This window comes from Salvelinus namaycush, chromosome 10 (assembly GCF_016432855.1).
Source record: "Salvelinus namaycush isolate Seneca chromosome 10, SaNama_1.0, whole genome shotgun sequence".
In the NCBI taxonomy this organism is placed as follows: domain Eukaryota; kingdom Metazoa; phylum Chordata; class Actinopteri; order Salmoniformes; family Salmonidae; genus Salvelinus; species Salvelinus namaycush.
Genome location: NC_052316.1, coordinates 15837812 through 15854866, shown reverse-complemented (window position 1 = coordinate 15854866; position 17055 = coordinate 15837812). Strand labels below are relative to the sequence as shown.

At 44.4% G+C, this 17055-nt stretch overlaps 1 protein-coding gene across 1 annotated transcript in view; it reads right to left on the bottom strand.

Moving 5' to 3' along the window:
- Positions 1–5610, bottom strand: part of LOC120055187 (yjeF N-terminal domain-containing protein 3-like) — a 58088-nt gene extending 52478 nt beyond the window's left edge. The window contains exons 1-2 of the mRNA XM_039003107.1: positions 5516–5610; positions 5261–5399 (exon numbers count right to left, since the gene is read on the bottom strand). Of these exons, the coding sequence (XP_038859035.1) occupies positions 5261–5399; positions 5516–5610 (234 nt within the window). The remainder of the gene's footprint in view (positions 1–5260; positions 5400–5515) is intronic.
- Positions 5611–17055: the final 11445 nt, after the last annotated feature.

The window sequence follows — 17055 nt, the reverse complement described above, 5'->3', positions numbered from 1 at the left end:
ACAGTGATGAGGGGTAGTCGTTTGACCGCGGACTCAGTATGCACGCAGGCAATGAGGCAGTGATCCCTGAGATCCTGGTTGAAGACGGCAGAGGGTGTATTTAGAGGGCAGGTTGGTCAGGATGATATCTAAGAGGGTGCCCATGGTTATGGATTTAGGGTTGGGTTGTACCTGGTAGGTTCCTTTATGATTTGTGTGGGATTGAGGGCATCTAGCTTAGATTGTAGGACGGCCAGGGTGTTAAGCATGTCCCAGTTTAGGTCACCTAACAGTACGAACTCTGAAGATGGATGGGGAGCGATCAATTCACATATCATGTCCAGGGCACAACTGGGGGCCGAGGGAGAGAGAGAAAGAGGAGCAGGTTTCTGGGCGCAGAAGAATAGATTAAAGGCATAATGTACAGACAAGGGTATGGTAGGATGTGAGTACAGTGGAGGTAAGCCTAGGCATTGAGTGATGATGAGAGGTTTTGTCTCTAGAGGCACCATTTAAGCCAGGTGCGGTCACCGCGTGTGTAGAGGGTGGAACATAAGGGCTAGCTAAGGCATATTGAGCAGGGTTGGAGGCTCTACAGTGAAATAAGAAAAAAATGACTAACCACAACAGCAATAGACAAGGCATATTGACATTAGGGAGAGGCATGTGTAACCAAGTGATCAGAGTGTAATGGAGTGTGTGAATATCTTTAGTTTTTCAAGCACTTCACCTCGCCAGCCCCATTCACCTACTGCTTCATTCATCAAACCAACCTCAGTGTACAGGCTTGGTTTTTCCATTTATGTTTTTAGGTTGGACTTTAGCACGTATAGCTCGTTAGCGCATAGACCGCATCAATTGTGCCTCATTAGTCAGTATGTGTTACTCCTGTGCTGGTTGCCATCTCGTTAGTGGGAAGGTGTTTCACCTGAGCTGTGATATTGAAGAGTGGCTGGCCCAGTGCTCCAGTTGTCTTGATAGATGTGGGGGGTTAACACCTTTAGTTGGCACTCCCTATTTTGATTTCCTGACAAACAATTATTTGTCTGATCTTCCCTGTTTGTTTTTTTGCTCAACTTTGTTGTTTGCTTCCTGTCTTTAAGTTTGGTGTTAGTTTTTCTTTTGTTTGCCTCTTCTTGGGCAAATTTAGTGGACGCTCATGGTGGATGTCTTTTAGGTTCCAGTTGGGGTGGCTAGTCAACTTTCAGTGGACACCCCCATGAGTATCTTTCAGAACCCCTCCTAAAACCCCACCTGTTTCGTTTTGGTTGTTATCAGTGACTGTTAGTTCCTTCTGTTTGAGCAACATTATTTGGTTTTCTTGCTGGGGAACGTAATAGTAATATCCACTGACACCTGGGACAGAGTAAAATATAGAATGAATTCACGTTCATCACAAGTGGGATGTTATTACACAAGTAGGGCCAACGGCGTCAGTCAGACAAATTAAATAGCGATATATCACAACAAATGTCAACCGTTACAGCGGATTAAACATCTGAAAACTGCTGAGCAAAACTCTCAACCTCCTTGCAGATAAGGAAACACCCCTCATGTGTTTATATTGACAAGGAGGCAGTGGAGCACCCCTTACTTGAAAGAGAGAGAGAGAGTGATGCAGAGAATTATCTGTAATTGAAGGTCGTGCCTGCGGGCTGCTGTAAGACGGTTGTCTCTGGTGTGTTTGAACTGGATAGTAGTCTATTGGTCACGCTGGGAACAGAGAGATGCGCAAAGTCATGGTTAATGGATTGAGCCACAGGAGTACAGCCATGAGGTTATAGTTAGCTTTCCACCTATAGACCAACACCAGTCTATATCGATCCAGACTGGGCTAGAAGAGCTGTGGAGTCTCTCTTGGGCTTCTATGACATTAGGATTATATTTTTCATCATTAGGCAGTAGGCAGATGCTCTTAACCAGATAGACTGCTTAAATACAAGGGCATAAAATGTGCTAAAGCTTCAAGGCCCAATGCAGTTTATTTTTTTCCCAGTATCAAATAATGTCTGGGTAACAATTAAGCACCTTACTTTAATAGTTTTCTATAAAAAAACGTCAGCAAAGAAATTATTCTCAAGCAAGAATTTTGCTAGGACTGTCTGGGAGTGGTCTGAGTGGGGAGGGGAAAACTGAAAACTTATTGGCAGAGCGGTTTGGAACTCTTTGTTATTGGTTTATTAACTAATTTACCCGCCTGGTGATGTCACCAACTCCAACCATGCAAAACAAGCTGATTAAAAGGTCCTGTGTAGATTGTATTTTCAACCAGGAAATAACAGATTTCTTTTTTTAAATCACACTTTCACTTTCATTAGCTGTTGTACAATATGATACAAAACACAGGAAAACTGCATTTCGATTGCACTGGGCCTTTAAGTTTTTAAAAGCAAGTGTTGACAGAAGTCTTCTGACTACAATAAAAAAAAGTGACTTATTATCCCTTAACACTCACGGGAATTGGCCAATATGGCTATAGCTAAATTGAAATGTTTCTTAATGAAGAAATATGAAATGGATATGTATCAATATGGTAGCAATTGAAAGGAACAGTTTAGAGATAATGGGAAAATGATTAGACCAAAGGTGAGGACACAACAGTTCACCTGACAAGACTGAATCCAAACATTACACGGTTGTGCCTTTGACATTTACTGTACTTTTCGCCGCATTTGTTGATAACGTAATCTGAAAATACTCTGGATACATTCAGTAACATGATAAGACTATTCCTGGAAAATGTGAGGTAGGTGCAACATAAAACAAAAAATAACAAGGGTTTGTGTCTCCAAGTGGCCACACACCTCTCCAAAGTGTGCACATATCTTAAGTCATTTCAATGCACTTTCATAACTCAAAGAAGAGTCAACTGTAAGGTACTTTTTTGAACTCCCTAGCTGTGCCATTGAAGAAATAGAGCAAGCACACTTGTATTGGTTTAATTTGGAACACAACACTGCCGTCACACAATTACTGTTGTTTACGAAATCCAAAAACAGCCCATTATAAATCACAATCTGGGTCAGGTGGGCATGATTTTAAAGCGTGTTGTATTGCCAACATGACTAGCTAAGTTATAAAATAAGATCTTAGTGTATCAGAGAAAAATATCGTCATTTTGGTGCACATAGAAAGGAGACATGAGTGCATTCAGGTGCATGTGCCACAGCGAATTGTCTTCAAACAAACAAACATAGTCTCATTCTGTTCAGAATATCCCAGGGTATGACGACATGTCATCTTGTAAATGTACAAGAAACATAGTGATCATAAACGTTGACACTATATGACATGAGTTTCATGATTTGGACATTTTAAGTGCACATCTGAACAGGTTTTTGGCTTGCTTGTATGACATAAAAGCGGTATTTATTATAATCCTCAACATCTCATCTTTCAAAATGCACTGAGTCATCTTCATTTACAGCATTTCTCTCACTCAGACAACAAAACAATTACAAAAGTTGCCAAATTAGTGGGAGGGATGGTGGCAACTTCTTGTCGCACGCGGTGCTCAAGTTTAGAACCGCTGTCAGTCAAAACCCATACAGCACTATTTTAATTTTACCTTTATTTAACTAGGCAAGTCAGTTAAGAACAAATTCTTATTTTCAATGACGGTCTAGGAACAGTGGGTTAACTGCCTTGTTCAGGGGAAGAACAACACATTTTTACCTTGTCAGCTCGGGGATTCGATCTTGCAACCTTTCGGTTACTAGTCCAATGCTCTAACCACCAAATACTCTGGAGTAAAAGCTGTGAAGCGCTGACGTCCCGTATAGCATGTTACTGTACAGCCACTACGTTCCAATTTAGGCACTTATTAGTGCCCAGGTCTTCAATTTTCAACCCATATACAGGTACGAGTGTAAAGGGTTTTAACAACTCCTATGGAATTAGATCTCTGCCAACCCTCTCTGGATTCTGTGTTATCATCTGGCTAAACTATAGGATGGTTATTATGGTTTCTCAACTCAAACAGACAGAGATGATTGTTCAAATGAATGACAAAATCAGTCATATGTTAAATTGGAATAATATAATGATATGTGAGAACCAACCAAATAGTGAATTAAAATTGTCACTGCCTTCAAATAAAATATTTGAATTCGTGCTAACTGGCATTGATGCTCTATCATGCACATGCCTGCTTTTAACACAAGAAAGATAAGGATCATTGATTAACTTGGTTTGAATAAATCCAAATTGTGACTTGGCTAGTGGCTACACTACAAACTGTTGTATTAACAATCATACCGGCCATTTACTGCAAGCTCATAGCACCTGCTGAAACCTCTAGGCCTGAGCAGCAGTAATGATTATATTCATTCAGCTGGATGATAAAAGGCTGATGCTCTCTCGAAAAGCTTTAAATGCATCTATTTACTGCCAGAAAACAGGAGAGGAATATGGAGCTCATGCAAAAGAGAGTGGCACCTTCCATTCTATGTGTTAGTCCGACAAATGGCTTATATAAATGGAGTCCTGCCCTTCACAAGTCATGAGCCGGTATTCCTTGAGCGGGAACAAAACAAAGCAACAATCAAAGCTCAGCAGAGCAAGACATTGAACCCAATTATGGGCGACGCCCTTCCTCTGTCTCCTGTGACACACACATACACACATGCACACACAGTGGTGTAAAAAGTACCCAATTGGCATACTTGAGTAAAAGTAAAAGATACCTTAACAGAAAATGACTCAAGTAAAAGTGAAAGTCACCCAGTAAAATACTACTCGAGTAAAAGTCTAAAAGTATTTGGTTTTAAATATACTTAGGTATCAAAAGTAAATGTAATTGCTAAAATATACTTAAGTATCAAAAGTAAAAGTATAAATCATTTCAAATTCCTTATATTAAGCAAACCAGACGGCACCATTCTCTGGAGGCGAAGGTCGAGTCATGCATCCTCCGAAACATGACCCGACAAACCGCGCTTCTTAACACACGCCTGCTTAACCCGGAAGCCAGCCACACCAATGTGTCTGAGGAAACACTGTTCACCTGACTACCGAGGTGAGCCTGCAGGCACCCGGCCCGCCACAAGGAGTCGCTAGAGCGCGATGAGCCAAGTAAAGCCCCTCCGGCCAAATCCTCCCCTAACTCGGACGACTCTGGGCCAATTGTGCGCCGCCCTATAGGACCCCTGATCACTTCCGGTTGTGATACAGCCTGGGAACGAACCAGGGTCTGTAGTGACGCCTCTAGCACTGCGATGCAGTGGGAGGTTCCTGGTAGAAAGCCAGACACGATCCCCAGAGTGGTACACGGGCGACTCACTGCGGTGGCGTCTGCCTGCTCCTTTTGACAGTGGACGGGGCGCTGGAGTCTCGTGAGCATCACTCCACACTTCGCGCCTGAACCACTCATCAACCGCAAGAGCTTCAGTCTGGCCCGGGGTCCACGGAGCCAGGGCCGGCTGAAAACCCAGAACACACTGGAAGGGGGTCAACCCAGTGGAGGAGTGACGTAGCGAGTTCTGGACATACTCTGCTCATGGAAGGAATCGAGCCCAATCTCCCTGCCGGTCCAGACAGCGACTCCTCAGGAACCTCCTGGTTCATACTCTCCACCTTTCCGTTGGACTGAGGCTGGGCGTGACCCCGAGCATCTACATAAAGGCTCTCCATATCCGAGATGTGAATTGGGGGCCACGGTCGGAGACGATGTCCTCCGGAAGGCCACAATGGCGGAAGACCTGCTGGAATAGTGCCTCAGCGACCTGGAGAGCAGTCTGAAGACCAGAAAGAGGGATTAAACGACAGGATTTTGAAAATCTATCCACAACCACCAAAATGGTGCTGAAACCATCAGAGGGGAGATCAGTAACAAAGTCAATGGATAGATGGGACCAAGGACGCTGGGACCAGGGACGCTGAGGCACGGGAAGGAGTTTCCCTGCTGGAGCGTTCCGGGGGGATTGGTTTGGGCACATATAGAACAGGAGTTGACGTAACGAGTGATGTCCTGCGCCAAGGTGGGCCACCATTACTTCTCAGAGATGGATTGGGTAGGGCGAGAAATACCTGGATGTCCAGCGACGACAGCTGTGTGCGCCCAGGTCAGCAGCTGATCACTTATCGCCATGGGAACATAGATGCGCTCGGGAGGACAGTTAGTGGGTGCGGGGTCCCTCTCCAGATCTACGACCCAGACCACAGGAGCTACGACTCAGGAGGATGGGATTATAGGTGCATTCTGGACAGGACCCTCTCCCGAATTGTAGAGACGGGACAGGGCATCGGCCTTGGTGTTTTTTTTAACCTGGGCGATAGGTCAGCGTGAAGTCTAACCTTGTGAAGAAAAGGGCCCATCTTGCTTGGCACGGATTCAGCCTCCTCGTTGTCCGTATGTACTCCGGGTTCCGATTGTCGGTGAGGATGACGAATGGTTTCTTGGCGGTAATGGTACTTTGTGGTGATTTAATTGAGTTCTCTGTAATCGATATATGGATGTAACCCTCCATCCTCCTTGGCCATGAAGAACCCAGCCGACGCAGGAGAAGTGGACGTGCGGATGAAACCTTGTTGGAGCACCTCTTGGATGTAATCTTCCATGGCCTGGGTCTCAGCCACCGACAGAGGGTAGATGCGTCTGCGCGAAAGTGATGGCACAGTCCCAGGGACGATGAGGAGAAAGACAGGTGGCACGCGTCTTGGAGAATACCCCCCACAGGTCCTGGTATACCGCCGGGATGTTGGATTGAAGGGCAACCATAGGACTCTCAACCGACGTGGAACATCAGGGGATGGGGAAGCAGGTCCTCCGGCATTCGGGTGACCAGTCTGTGATTCTCATCCTCAACCATGAGATGGTGGAATTATGGCGTTGAAGCCAACGGAGGCAGAGGATGATCTTGTGAACTGGTAATGAAGGGGATGTTCTCTTAATGAATGGAATCCACGGTGAGGGTGAGTTGGTTGGGTGATGTGTGTGATGGTTCCGGATACTAATGGCTGACTATCGGGGGCATGAACCGGGAAAGGAGAGGAGAGCGGGTATGAGATGATGTTGAGAGGAGGCAAGGGTCTGGTCAATAAAGTTCCCCACAGCACCAGAATCCACAGTCAACTAGTGTGATAGACACCAAAAAGAGTTTAGCAGAAAGTGATGAAGATGGAATACTCACTCCTGCCCCAGGAGGTGGAAGATCATGTGACCGTCGCTCTGTTCTTATGGATCCTGGATTGGGAAGCGCCGGACACCGCTGGAGCTGGTGTCCTCCTTGACCATAATACAGACCTCCATGGGTTCAGGCTCTGATCCAGAGTGTTCACTGAGGGAGGGAGAGAAGCGATGAGAGTACCAACGCTCCCAAAGTAGGTTATCCAGACGGATGGCCATCACAATGAGTGTGTCCAAGGAGAGATTGTCGTCTCGACAGGCCAGTTCCATCTCGTGCAGGAGGTCCAGATGGCCGTGGCCCATTCCAACGCGTCTCCCAGACGGCCGTGGCCCATTCCAACGCCCGCCCAGTGAGCAGAGAAATAACCGTGGCAACCTTGGACCTCTTGGTGGTGGGGGCTCCCATCTGGTGTGTAAAGTAGAGGGAGCACTGAAGTAGGAAGCCACAACATTTAGATGGGGTACCGTCATATTTATCCAGGAGGGACAAACGGGCATTGCTGACCTGAGCGCATTGCTGAATGGGCTGTTGTGCTAGCTCGCTGGGTTGACTGGTTGTAGAGTATCCTGCGCTAGTTGACGGCAACACCTCCCGGGTATGTTCGAGACGTTGCACACTGCGAAGAACCTCTTCCATAGCCATTTCCAGTTGTGCCAGCTGGTCATGATGTTGACGTAGAAGATATCCCGGCTCGTCGACCGTCTGGGAGACATTCTGTGTTGCTGCTGCTTCCATTGTTGGAGTCAGTATTCTGTAAAGTATACCCTGGGAGTCAGAAAGCAAGTGCAGGTGGTGAGTTAAATAATAATTGGAACATTGAACAATATAACAAACACGAGTAGCGTATAGACATGAAACACAAACAATACTGACTGGAAAGAACCGAATGGTGTGTCAGTTATAGGGGAGGTAATGGAGTCCAGGTGTGCCTGATGATGACATCCAGGTGTGCATAATGATGGATAGCAGGACCAGTGGTCAGTATACCGGCGACGTCGAACACCGGAGGGGAGGAGCGGGAGTAGACGTGACACCGCCAGATCAGAGGCAGTAGAGATGACCAGGGATGTTCTCTTGATAAGTGTGTGAATTTGACAATTTCCCTGACCTGCTAAGCATTTAAAATGTAACGAGTACTTTTGGGTGTCAGGGAAAATGTATCGAGTAAAAAATACATTATTTTCTTTAGGAATGTAGGGAAGTAAAAGTTGTAAAAAAAATATGAATAGTAAAGTACAGATACCCCCCAAAAATACTTAAGTAGTACTTTAAAGTATTTTTACTTAAGTACCTTACACCAATGCACACAAATGGCACACACGTGTGCATGCACACACACAATCACATGCACAGACACACAGGGGCAGAGAAGAGAGACAGATGAAGAGAAAGAGGATAGTCGAACAGGCAAATGTAATGCAGTGCATGCACCTACTGCAACATAACACACACACTTATATCCTCCTACTGTCTCTGTCTTCTTGGACATTGCAGTTGAAGATTACACAATACCACAATGTTCTTACAAAACATACTTGCTTTTATCTTAAACTGAATAACTGTGTTTGACTAAAAATAATGAAAAGCCATATAGAAATATGAAAGGAGAAAACACATCACACTTACAACCTACTTTTCCCTCCCCCACCCAACTGGTTGCACGCCCACGGTTCTATAGTGACTCAATCAAATACAACACGTGAGTGGCAAGTGTTAAAAGCTCATAAGAAAACGACATCTGCTGACAAATGATCTACACAGATCTTATTAACTAATGCCTGCTTCTCTCAGCTCCTGGATGTGTCCTATCTCTTTGGGAAGGTGTGATGTGTGCACGTGTGCGTGTGTGTGTGTGTGTGTGTGTGTGTGTGTGTGTGTGATGGCCGTCAGCTACACCGTAGTGGCTGTCAGCTACACAGTACATCAGTGGACAATGCTCTCATTTGGTCAATATGAGAACATCTTGTTGCAGACATATTTATTTTTGGTCGGTACGACTATACAGTATTAGGGATTGATTGAAGCACAAGGTTAAATTCAAATCTCCCTATGGTCATATCTAAGCCAATATGACACCAATGTCAATGTAAATTCGCAACACAGATCCCTGCCTCTCATCATGATCCGTCCGGCCGTTACCGAAAACCACTATACCGGATTTTTGACAGGGTCGTTAGCATTAGGGTCGTCATACAATTTTTTGCCGAAACCTAGCTCAAATTCTAGACTTTGGATTAAAACGAGACTACAGCATCCATAAAATGACAATTAGACTTGGATCCATTTGGACTGAATACGTTTGTAAGTGCAACAGTTTTGATTCAAATGAATAATATATATATATATATATATATATATATTTTTTTTTTTAATCGCTCTCACATGCACATTTCAGTCCATTAAGAACCAACAATGTGCTGCCTTTTTGTAGCGAATCTCAGAGTTCTAAAAACTGGGACCATCAACTTCTGTTGCTGCGCAACAGCAACTGTAGCTAGCTAACACCAGTAAAAAAAAAAGGAGGTATTGTCAGGCGAATCTCAGAGTTCTAAAAACTGGGACCATCAACTTCTGTTGCTGGGCAACAGCAACTGTAGCTAGCTAACACCAGTTAACACCAGTAAAAAAAAAAGGACGTATTGTCAAGTATTAGATAGGTGCAGTGAAAAGGATTGTTTTAAAGGGTCAGCTATAGTAGTACGGCGCCACTGGAACAAATTATGTTTAACTTCTTTGGGGTAGGGGGCAGTATTTTCACATCCGGATGAAAAGCATGCCCAGAGTAAACAGCCTGCTACAAAGCCATAAAAGCTAGAATATGCATATTATTAGTAGATTTGGATAGAAAACACTCTGAAGTTTCTAAAACTGTTTGAATGATGTCTGTGAGTATAACAGAACTCATATGGCAGGCAAAAACCTGAGAAAAAATCCAACCAGGAAGTGGGAAATCTGAGGTTGGTCGATTTTCAACTCAGCTCCTATTGAAGATACAGTGGGATATTGGTAATGTTGCACTTCCTAAGGCTTCCACTAGATGTCAACAGTCGTTAGAAACTTGTCTGATGCCTCTACTGTGAAGTGGGGCCGAAGTAGAGAGGAATAAGTAAGGTCTATCATGACCTGAACATGCCCTGACCATGCGCGTTCACGTGAGAGTGAGCTCTGTTCCATCGCACTTCTGAAGACAAAGGAATACTCCGGTTGGAACATTATTGAAGAATTATGTTAAAAACATCCTAAAGATTGATTCAATACTTCGTTTGTCATGTTTTTACGGACTGTAATATAACTTTTTGTCCGTACTTTCCGCTGGACCTGCCCGCGCGTCGTGAGTTTGGAAAGTGTACTGAACGCTAGAACAACAAGGAGGAATTTGGACATAAATGATGGACGTTATCGAACAAAACAAACATTTATTGTGGAACTGGGATTCCTGGGAGTGCATTCTGATGAAGATCATCAAAGGTAAGTGAATGTTTATAATGTTACTTCTGACTTCTGTTGACTGCATAATATGGCGGCTATATTTGTGTCTTGATTGGGCTCTGAGCGCCGACTCAGATTATTGCATGGGTTGCTTTTTTCGTAAAGCTTTTTTGAAATCTGACACAGCGGTTGCACTTCTCCTTAATGCATCTAAAATTCCATGCATAACAGTTGTATCTTTTAGCAATGTTTATTATGAGTATTCCTGTAAATTGATGTGGCTCTCTGCAAAATCAAAGGATGTTTTGGAACTTCTGAACGTAAGGCACGAATGTAAATTCAGATTTTTGGATATAAATATGAACTTTACCGAACAAAACATACATGTATTGTGTAACATGAAGTCCTATGAGTGTCATCTGATGAAGATCATCAAAGGTTAGTGATTCATTTTATCTATATTTCTGCTTTTTGTGAATCCTCTCTTTGGGTGGAAAAATGGCTGTGTTATTCTGTGAATAGGCACTCACCTAACATAATCGTTTGGTTTGCTTTCGTCGTAAAGCCTTTTTGAAATCGCACACTGTGGCTGGATTTACAACAAGTGTATCTTTAAAATGGTGTAAAATACATGTATGTTTGAGGAATTTTAATTATGGGATTTCTGTTGTGTTGAATTTGGCGCCCTGCAGTTTCATTGGCTGTTGAAGAGGTGGGACGCTACCGTCTCACGTACCCTAGAGAGGTTAAGTACCTTGCTCAAGGGCACATCGACAGATTTTCACCTTGTTGGCTCGGGTATTCGAACCAGCGACATTTTGGTTACTGGCCCAACACTCTAACCACATCTAGAAGCAAGCTACAAGCAAAGGAAGCTAGATAGGTAGGTATATTCTGCTATGGAACAATTTTGACATATGGCTGACGTCATCTGTGTAAACTAAATCAAAGCTTAAACAAATAAGATAACAAACGTCCTTGACTGCTATTCTGCCCTTGAGTTGCGTTCCCATGCAAAACTAGACAGATAGCTAATAACTAAGTCTTCACTAAAACTCCCAAGGCGTGACTTTTCTTGAATGAATATATTGAAAACGTTTATGTTGTAAAACATCTAACAGGATGGCAGAACACTCCCCGCCTGGTATAATGAAATTGTGCCACTATGAAATAAAACATATCAAGAAACAAATAATGTCCTTTCTATTTTTATCTTTTGTCTCTAGGATGCTTCAGAAAGAAGAACAACAATCTCTGAGATTGGTCTCAGAAACACCTTAGCAGCTCCTTGCTTGACAATGTTTAGTTCTACTTTCCTAACCTTTTTGTCTGTACTTTGTTTTGGGAACTCTTTTCCTTTTTCAAGGCATTTGAATTCCTCCCTGAAGGCTTCATGTTGCACACAGTGAATGATTGCTGTTTTGGCTTGTGACAACTCACTTGTACCACATGGTTTATTACAGTCATGCCAGCCTCTGCAGCTGGTGTTGTCCGCACCTTCATGGAAGGATCTGGCAACATGAATGAGTCATGCTGTGGCTCGATTGAGAGCTTTCCAGCTTGAGAACCTCTCAAAGCGATGAGAGCCGAGTTGAGCTCCAGAAACTTTAGAGGCGAAGACAGTGACGTCTGGTCGAATCTCTGCATCTGCGTGAGGCTCTACAAGGTCAAAATGTATGTTCTCAGGCTCACTTGAGTTTGTTTGGGTCAGAAAAGGTGGACCTGAGAACCAACTGGTGTGCTTTAAGAGTGCAGCAAATATGGGCCTGGTTGCATGGTCTGCTGGATTGCTGTCAGTGTTTACATAACACCACTGATCTGGATGGGTAGACTTCCTGATGCGAGTTACCCTATTGGCAACATAGTGGATGTAACCGAGAACTATCTTATTGTCTGTGTAGAACTTGGCCGCATTTACATCAATGTCAATTTTGTCTCTGATCAGTTCATACATCTCAACAGCTAGCAAAGCCGCACACAGTTCTAGGCGTGGGATAGTGTGGGCCGGACGAGGGGCCAATTTTGATTTCCCATGACAAATCCAACATGGCATTGACCTTCCGAGTCAATAACTCTCAGGTAGGTTACCGCTCCTATGGCTACTGTAGAGGCATCCGAGAAGATGTGTAGCTCTCTTCTTTGAGTGGTAGACAAGGAGACTGGGATGTAGGTCCGCTGAATATACATATGTTCCAACTCCATCAAAGATTCCTTCCACATTTTCTATTCCTCTTCTTTTTCTGTGGGAAGGGGGGCATCCCACTCACTCTGATCAGAAGAGAGTTCTCTGATTAAGGCTTTACCTTGCATTGTTATTGGAGCCACGAACCCAAGGGGGTCATAAAGACTATTCACTGTGGACAGGATGCCTCTCCGCGTAAAAGGCTTCTCATTGTGGGACACCTGGAATGAGAAGCTGTCTGTTTCCAGGTTCCAGGAAAGTCCCAGACTCCGTTGAAAGGGGAGAGGATCCACTCCTAGGTCCAGAACTTTTAAGTCTTTTGCACGGTCCTCCATAGGGAAGGCTTCCATAACTGTTTTGCTATTGGATGCAATCTTGTGTAGTTTCATGTTGGACTCCGCCAACATTGCTTGTGTTTTTCTTAGAATGTTGATAGCTTCTTCTGTAGTAGCTACTGATGTCAGCCCATCATCGACGTTGAAGTTCCTCTCTACATATTGCTTGGGTTCTGACCCGTGTTCCTTCTCACCCTGTAGCTCTGCTCGTCTCATGCAGTAGATGGCTACGACTGGTGAAGGGCTGTTCCCAAATACATGGACTTTCATCCTGTACTCAGTTATGTTTCTATCTGGGTTGTTGTCTTCATACCAGAGAAACCTTAAGTAATCTCTGTGATCCTCACGTACACCAAAACAGTAAAACATTTGTTGCACATCTGCCGTTAGTGCAATGCAATCCTTGCGGAAACGCATTAGGACACCCAAGAGTGTGTTGTTTAAGTCTGGACCACTGAGCAGAACATTGTTAAGTGACACGCCTTGACACTTAGCACTGGAGTCAAATACTACTCTTATTTGTTCAGGCTTTTGTCGATGGTAAACACCAAATATGGGCAGATACCAACGTTCTTTGTCTCCCTCTAGTGGCGGTGAAGGTTCGGCTTGGTCGTTATCCAGCATCTTTAGCATGAAGTCAATAAAATGACGCTTCATGTCAGGCTTTTTGTCTAAAGTCCTGCGAAGTGATGTGAGACGGTTCATGGCCTGCTCCCTGTTATTAGGAAGGCGACGTCTAGTGGGGCGAAAGGGTAGTGGAGCCACCCAGTTGTTTCCATCATCCTGGAAAACCTGTTTGTCCATAATGTCCAAGAAGGCTTTGTCCTCCAATGATGGTGCTGGTTTATCATCGTCTTGTGTTTCGTCGAACACGGAACATCCCAGGCTGTCTGTGTTCACAGTTGTGCTTGGATCTCTCGAGTGCACTGTAGAGGGAGAGATGTGTTTCTGAGCTACGCTGTTGTAGTTCTCTTTTGCCTGGATGATATCAGGGCAAGGGCTCAGATAGGATGTGCGACCATTTTGAAGTATGTTTGTCCTGAACACGTTAACATTGGCTGGTCGGTGAGCCGTTCCCAGACAGACCTCACCCACGATGACCCACCCGAGGTCGAGTCGCTGTGCATAAGCAGTGTCGTGGGGCCCATTGATTTGCTCTCGTACCTTATGTACCCTTAAGATGTCTCGTCCTAAGAGCATGGAGGATGGGAGCGTCTGGGTCCACAACTATAATTTTGTCCATAACTGGTTGCAGATGGGGATGATGATACGCAATGTCGGGGGAGGGAATCTCCATCCTATCGTCTGGCATCATATCACACTATCAGAGTAGGGAGAGTGAGCTGCATGTGTCCATCTATAGACTCCACCATGAAGTTGACAGCTCTCCTGCCTGAAGTCTCTGTTACCCCAGAACAGGTCTTCATGGTGTATGGAGCAGAGTTGTCATTGATGTTGAAGTGATAGAGTTTCAGTCTTGGCCAGAGATTTGTTACTCTGTTCATCAAGCTTTCTCTCTTTTCCCAGCCGGATAAGCTTTGACTAGGCATATTTTTGAACATGATCTTGGATTGACTGCCTCACCACAGATCTCCGTACACTTTGAGGTGACAGATAGAAGAGCATCGTCACCTTGCTCCCCGCCTTGCTCGGTCTCTGCTGTAGCGGTGTCTGTATTTGAAGGGGCTGGGCCTGGATGCAGAGCAGCAAGATGTCTGTCGCTGTCGCACTCAGAGCACTTGATTGACACCTTACAGTTTTTAGCTCTGTGCTGAGTTGACCCACAACATCGTAAACAAATGCCATTCTCTTTGAGATATGATTTGCGCTCATCTAGAGTTTTGTATCTAAACCCACAACACTTTTTAAGAGGATGAGGCTTGTTATGTATTGGCCAGTGATGGTCAGGGTTTTCAACCTTTGTCTTACTGGGTTTGGTTAGGTGGTCTGAGGCCTCAGATGACACATCTGTTTTGTATACAGTCACAGGTGTCTTGCTGCTGTACCTGGCAGGTTTCTCACTTTTCATAGACCACCTGATTAGTTGAGGTGTAGAGGGTGAAACTGGGGTCATTTCTAGTTTTCGCCTGGTTCCTGATGAATCTCGAGAAGAACGAGAATGTTGGGAATGCTACCTGATAGTCCTCCTTGTATTTGGATCCCTGTGCAATCCATTTTTCTTGTAAACTGAATGGAAGTTTCTCTACTATAGGGTTTACCCCCCGAGATGTGTCCAGATAAGCGAGGCCTGGAAGGTACCCTTCTACTTTAGCACACTCCAGTTCAAGAAGAATGTCACCTAGTTCTCTTAGTTTGTGATTGTCTTTGTTAGCCAGTTTTGGAAAATCATCAATTTTCTTCAACAGTGCATTCTCGATCACTTCGGGTGTACCATACCACTCTTCTAGTCGTTGCCAGACCATGTTAAGCCCTGCTGTTGCGTTGAAAATATGGACAGATCTAATTCTGTTTGCTTGCTCAGACGACTCTGCCCCTAGCCACTTGGTAATTAGATCTAACGCTTCCCTGGCTGATAAATTCAAGTCTCTGGTCGCATTGAGAAAGGATGCTTTCCATGCCCAATAATTTTCAGGGCGATCATCAAACTTCAGGAGTCCGGAACTCACCATCTCACCACTTGTGACTCAGGGAAGCTTTGTGTGTGTGACTGGAAGTGGGCTTGCTTTCCATTTCCACCATGCTGCTGTTCATTTCTTTTGAACGGAGAGTCTCTGCTCATGCTCTGTTGTTTGCTACTTTCTGGATTATGGCATGTAGCTGGGTCAACACTAAGCTCTTGTTACTCCACTTCAAATGGAAGTTCAGCAAAGTAGGGCCTAGCATGTTGTTGCACATACTCACATGTACGCTGGACTGGACTTAAGGGCTGTGTCCGTGTGTCTAGTTCTTTGTGAAGTTCTCTGCGTTCTGATCCTACAGCTTCTTCAAAGGCTGTAGCTTCAGCCAACGCAGCAGCAGCTGTTCTCTCAACTTGGAGAACATATAAACTTGCCTCGATGTCAGCTTTTTGCTTCAACAAGCTGGCCTCTATTTCTGCCTTTTGTTTCATCACAGAAGCTTCCTTCTCAGCATAGGAGACTTGTGCACGCGCTGCGTCTGCCTTGGCACGTGCTTTGATTGCTGCAGAACTCGCCGTTGAGGATCTGCTTGACTGTTTTGATGACCTTGATCTTGTAGATTGAGACTTGGTCCCAATGTGCTGAAGAGGCTCCTCCATCTCTCTCTGTCGAACTCTTGGCTCTGGTTGTTGTACCGTAGACTGCTGGTCTTCCACAGGAACAGAGGCTTTGTTGGCTGATGAACGTAGAAACAAAACCACCGTGTGTGGTTATTCTTGAGCTTGAGCCCGCCGTGATGATGTTTTTTTACTATTCTGCCCTTGAGTTGCGTTCCCATGCAAAACTAGACAGATAGCTAACAACGAAGTCTTCAATAAAACTCCCAAAGCGTGACTTTTCTTGAATGAATATATTGAAAACGTTTATGTTGTAAAACTTCTAACAGGATGGCAGCACGACTGCTATTATTGCTAGTTAGCTAGCCATCTAGTAGCTACAAGCCAATGAAACTGTACCATAGCTGTATAGATCTTGCACCAACCACAATTCAATGTTGTCAATATATCATAGCTAGCTACATTCTTCCATAAAGCATAGTTTGCTAGCTAACTAAGTAAAGTTCATAATCAACACCAAACTTTGAGAAACTGCCATGCTGCTAACTTATGATACATGCAATGGGCATTGCTCATCTAGCTATTCCGGCATGATACTTCAGCTAGATAGCTTTTATCTTACATGTGCAGCCAGATGTCAGTTTCAGCACAAACACTGCTAGCTAGCCGACATTTCCTCAACCAAAACCAGCCTCTCACAACACAGACTGTAGTTGATAAACAAATTGTCTTGCTAATAAAGAGTTAGCTATGTTGAATCTAAACACGGCCAATGCACATGCAAGTAGCGCTGTGCATTGCATTGAG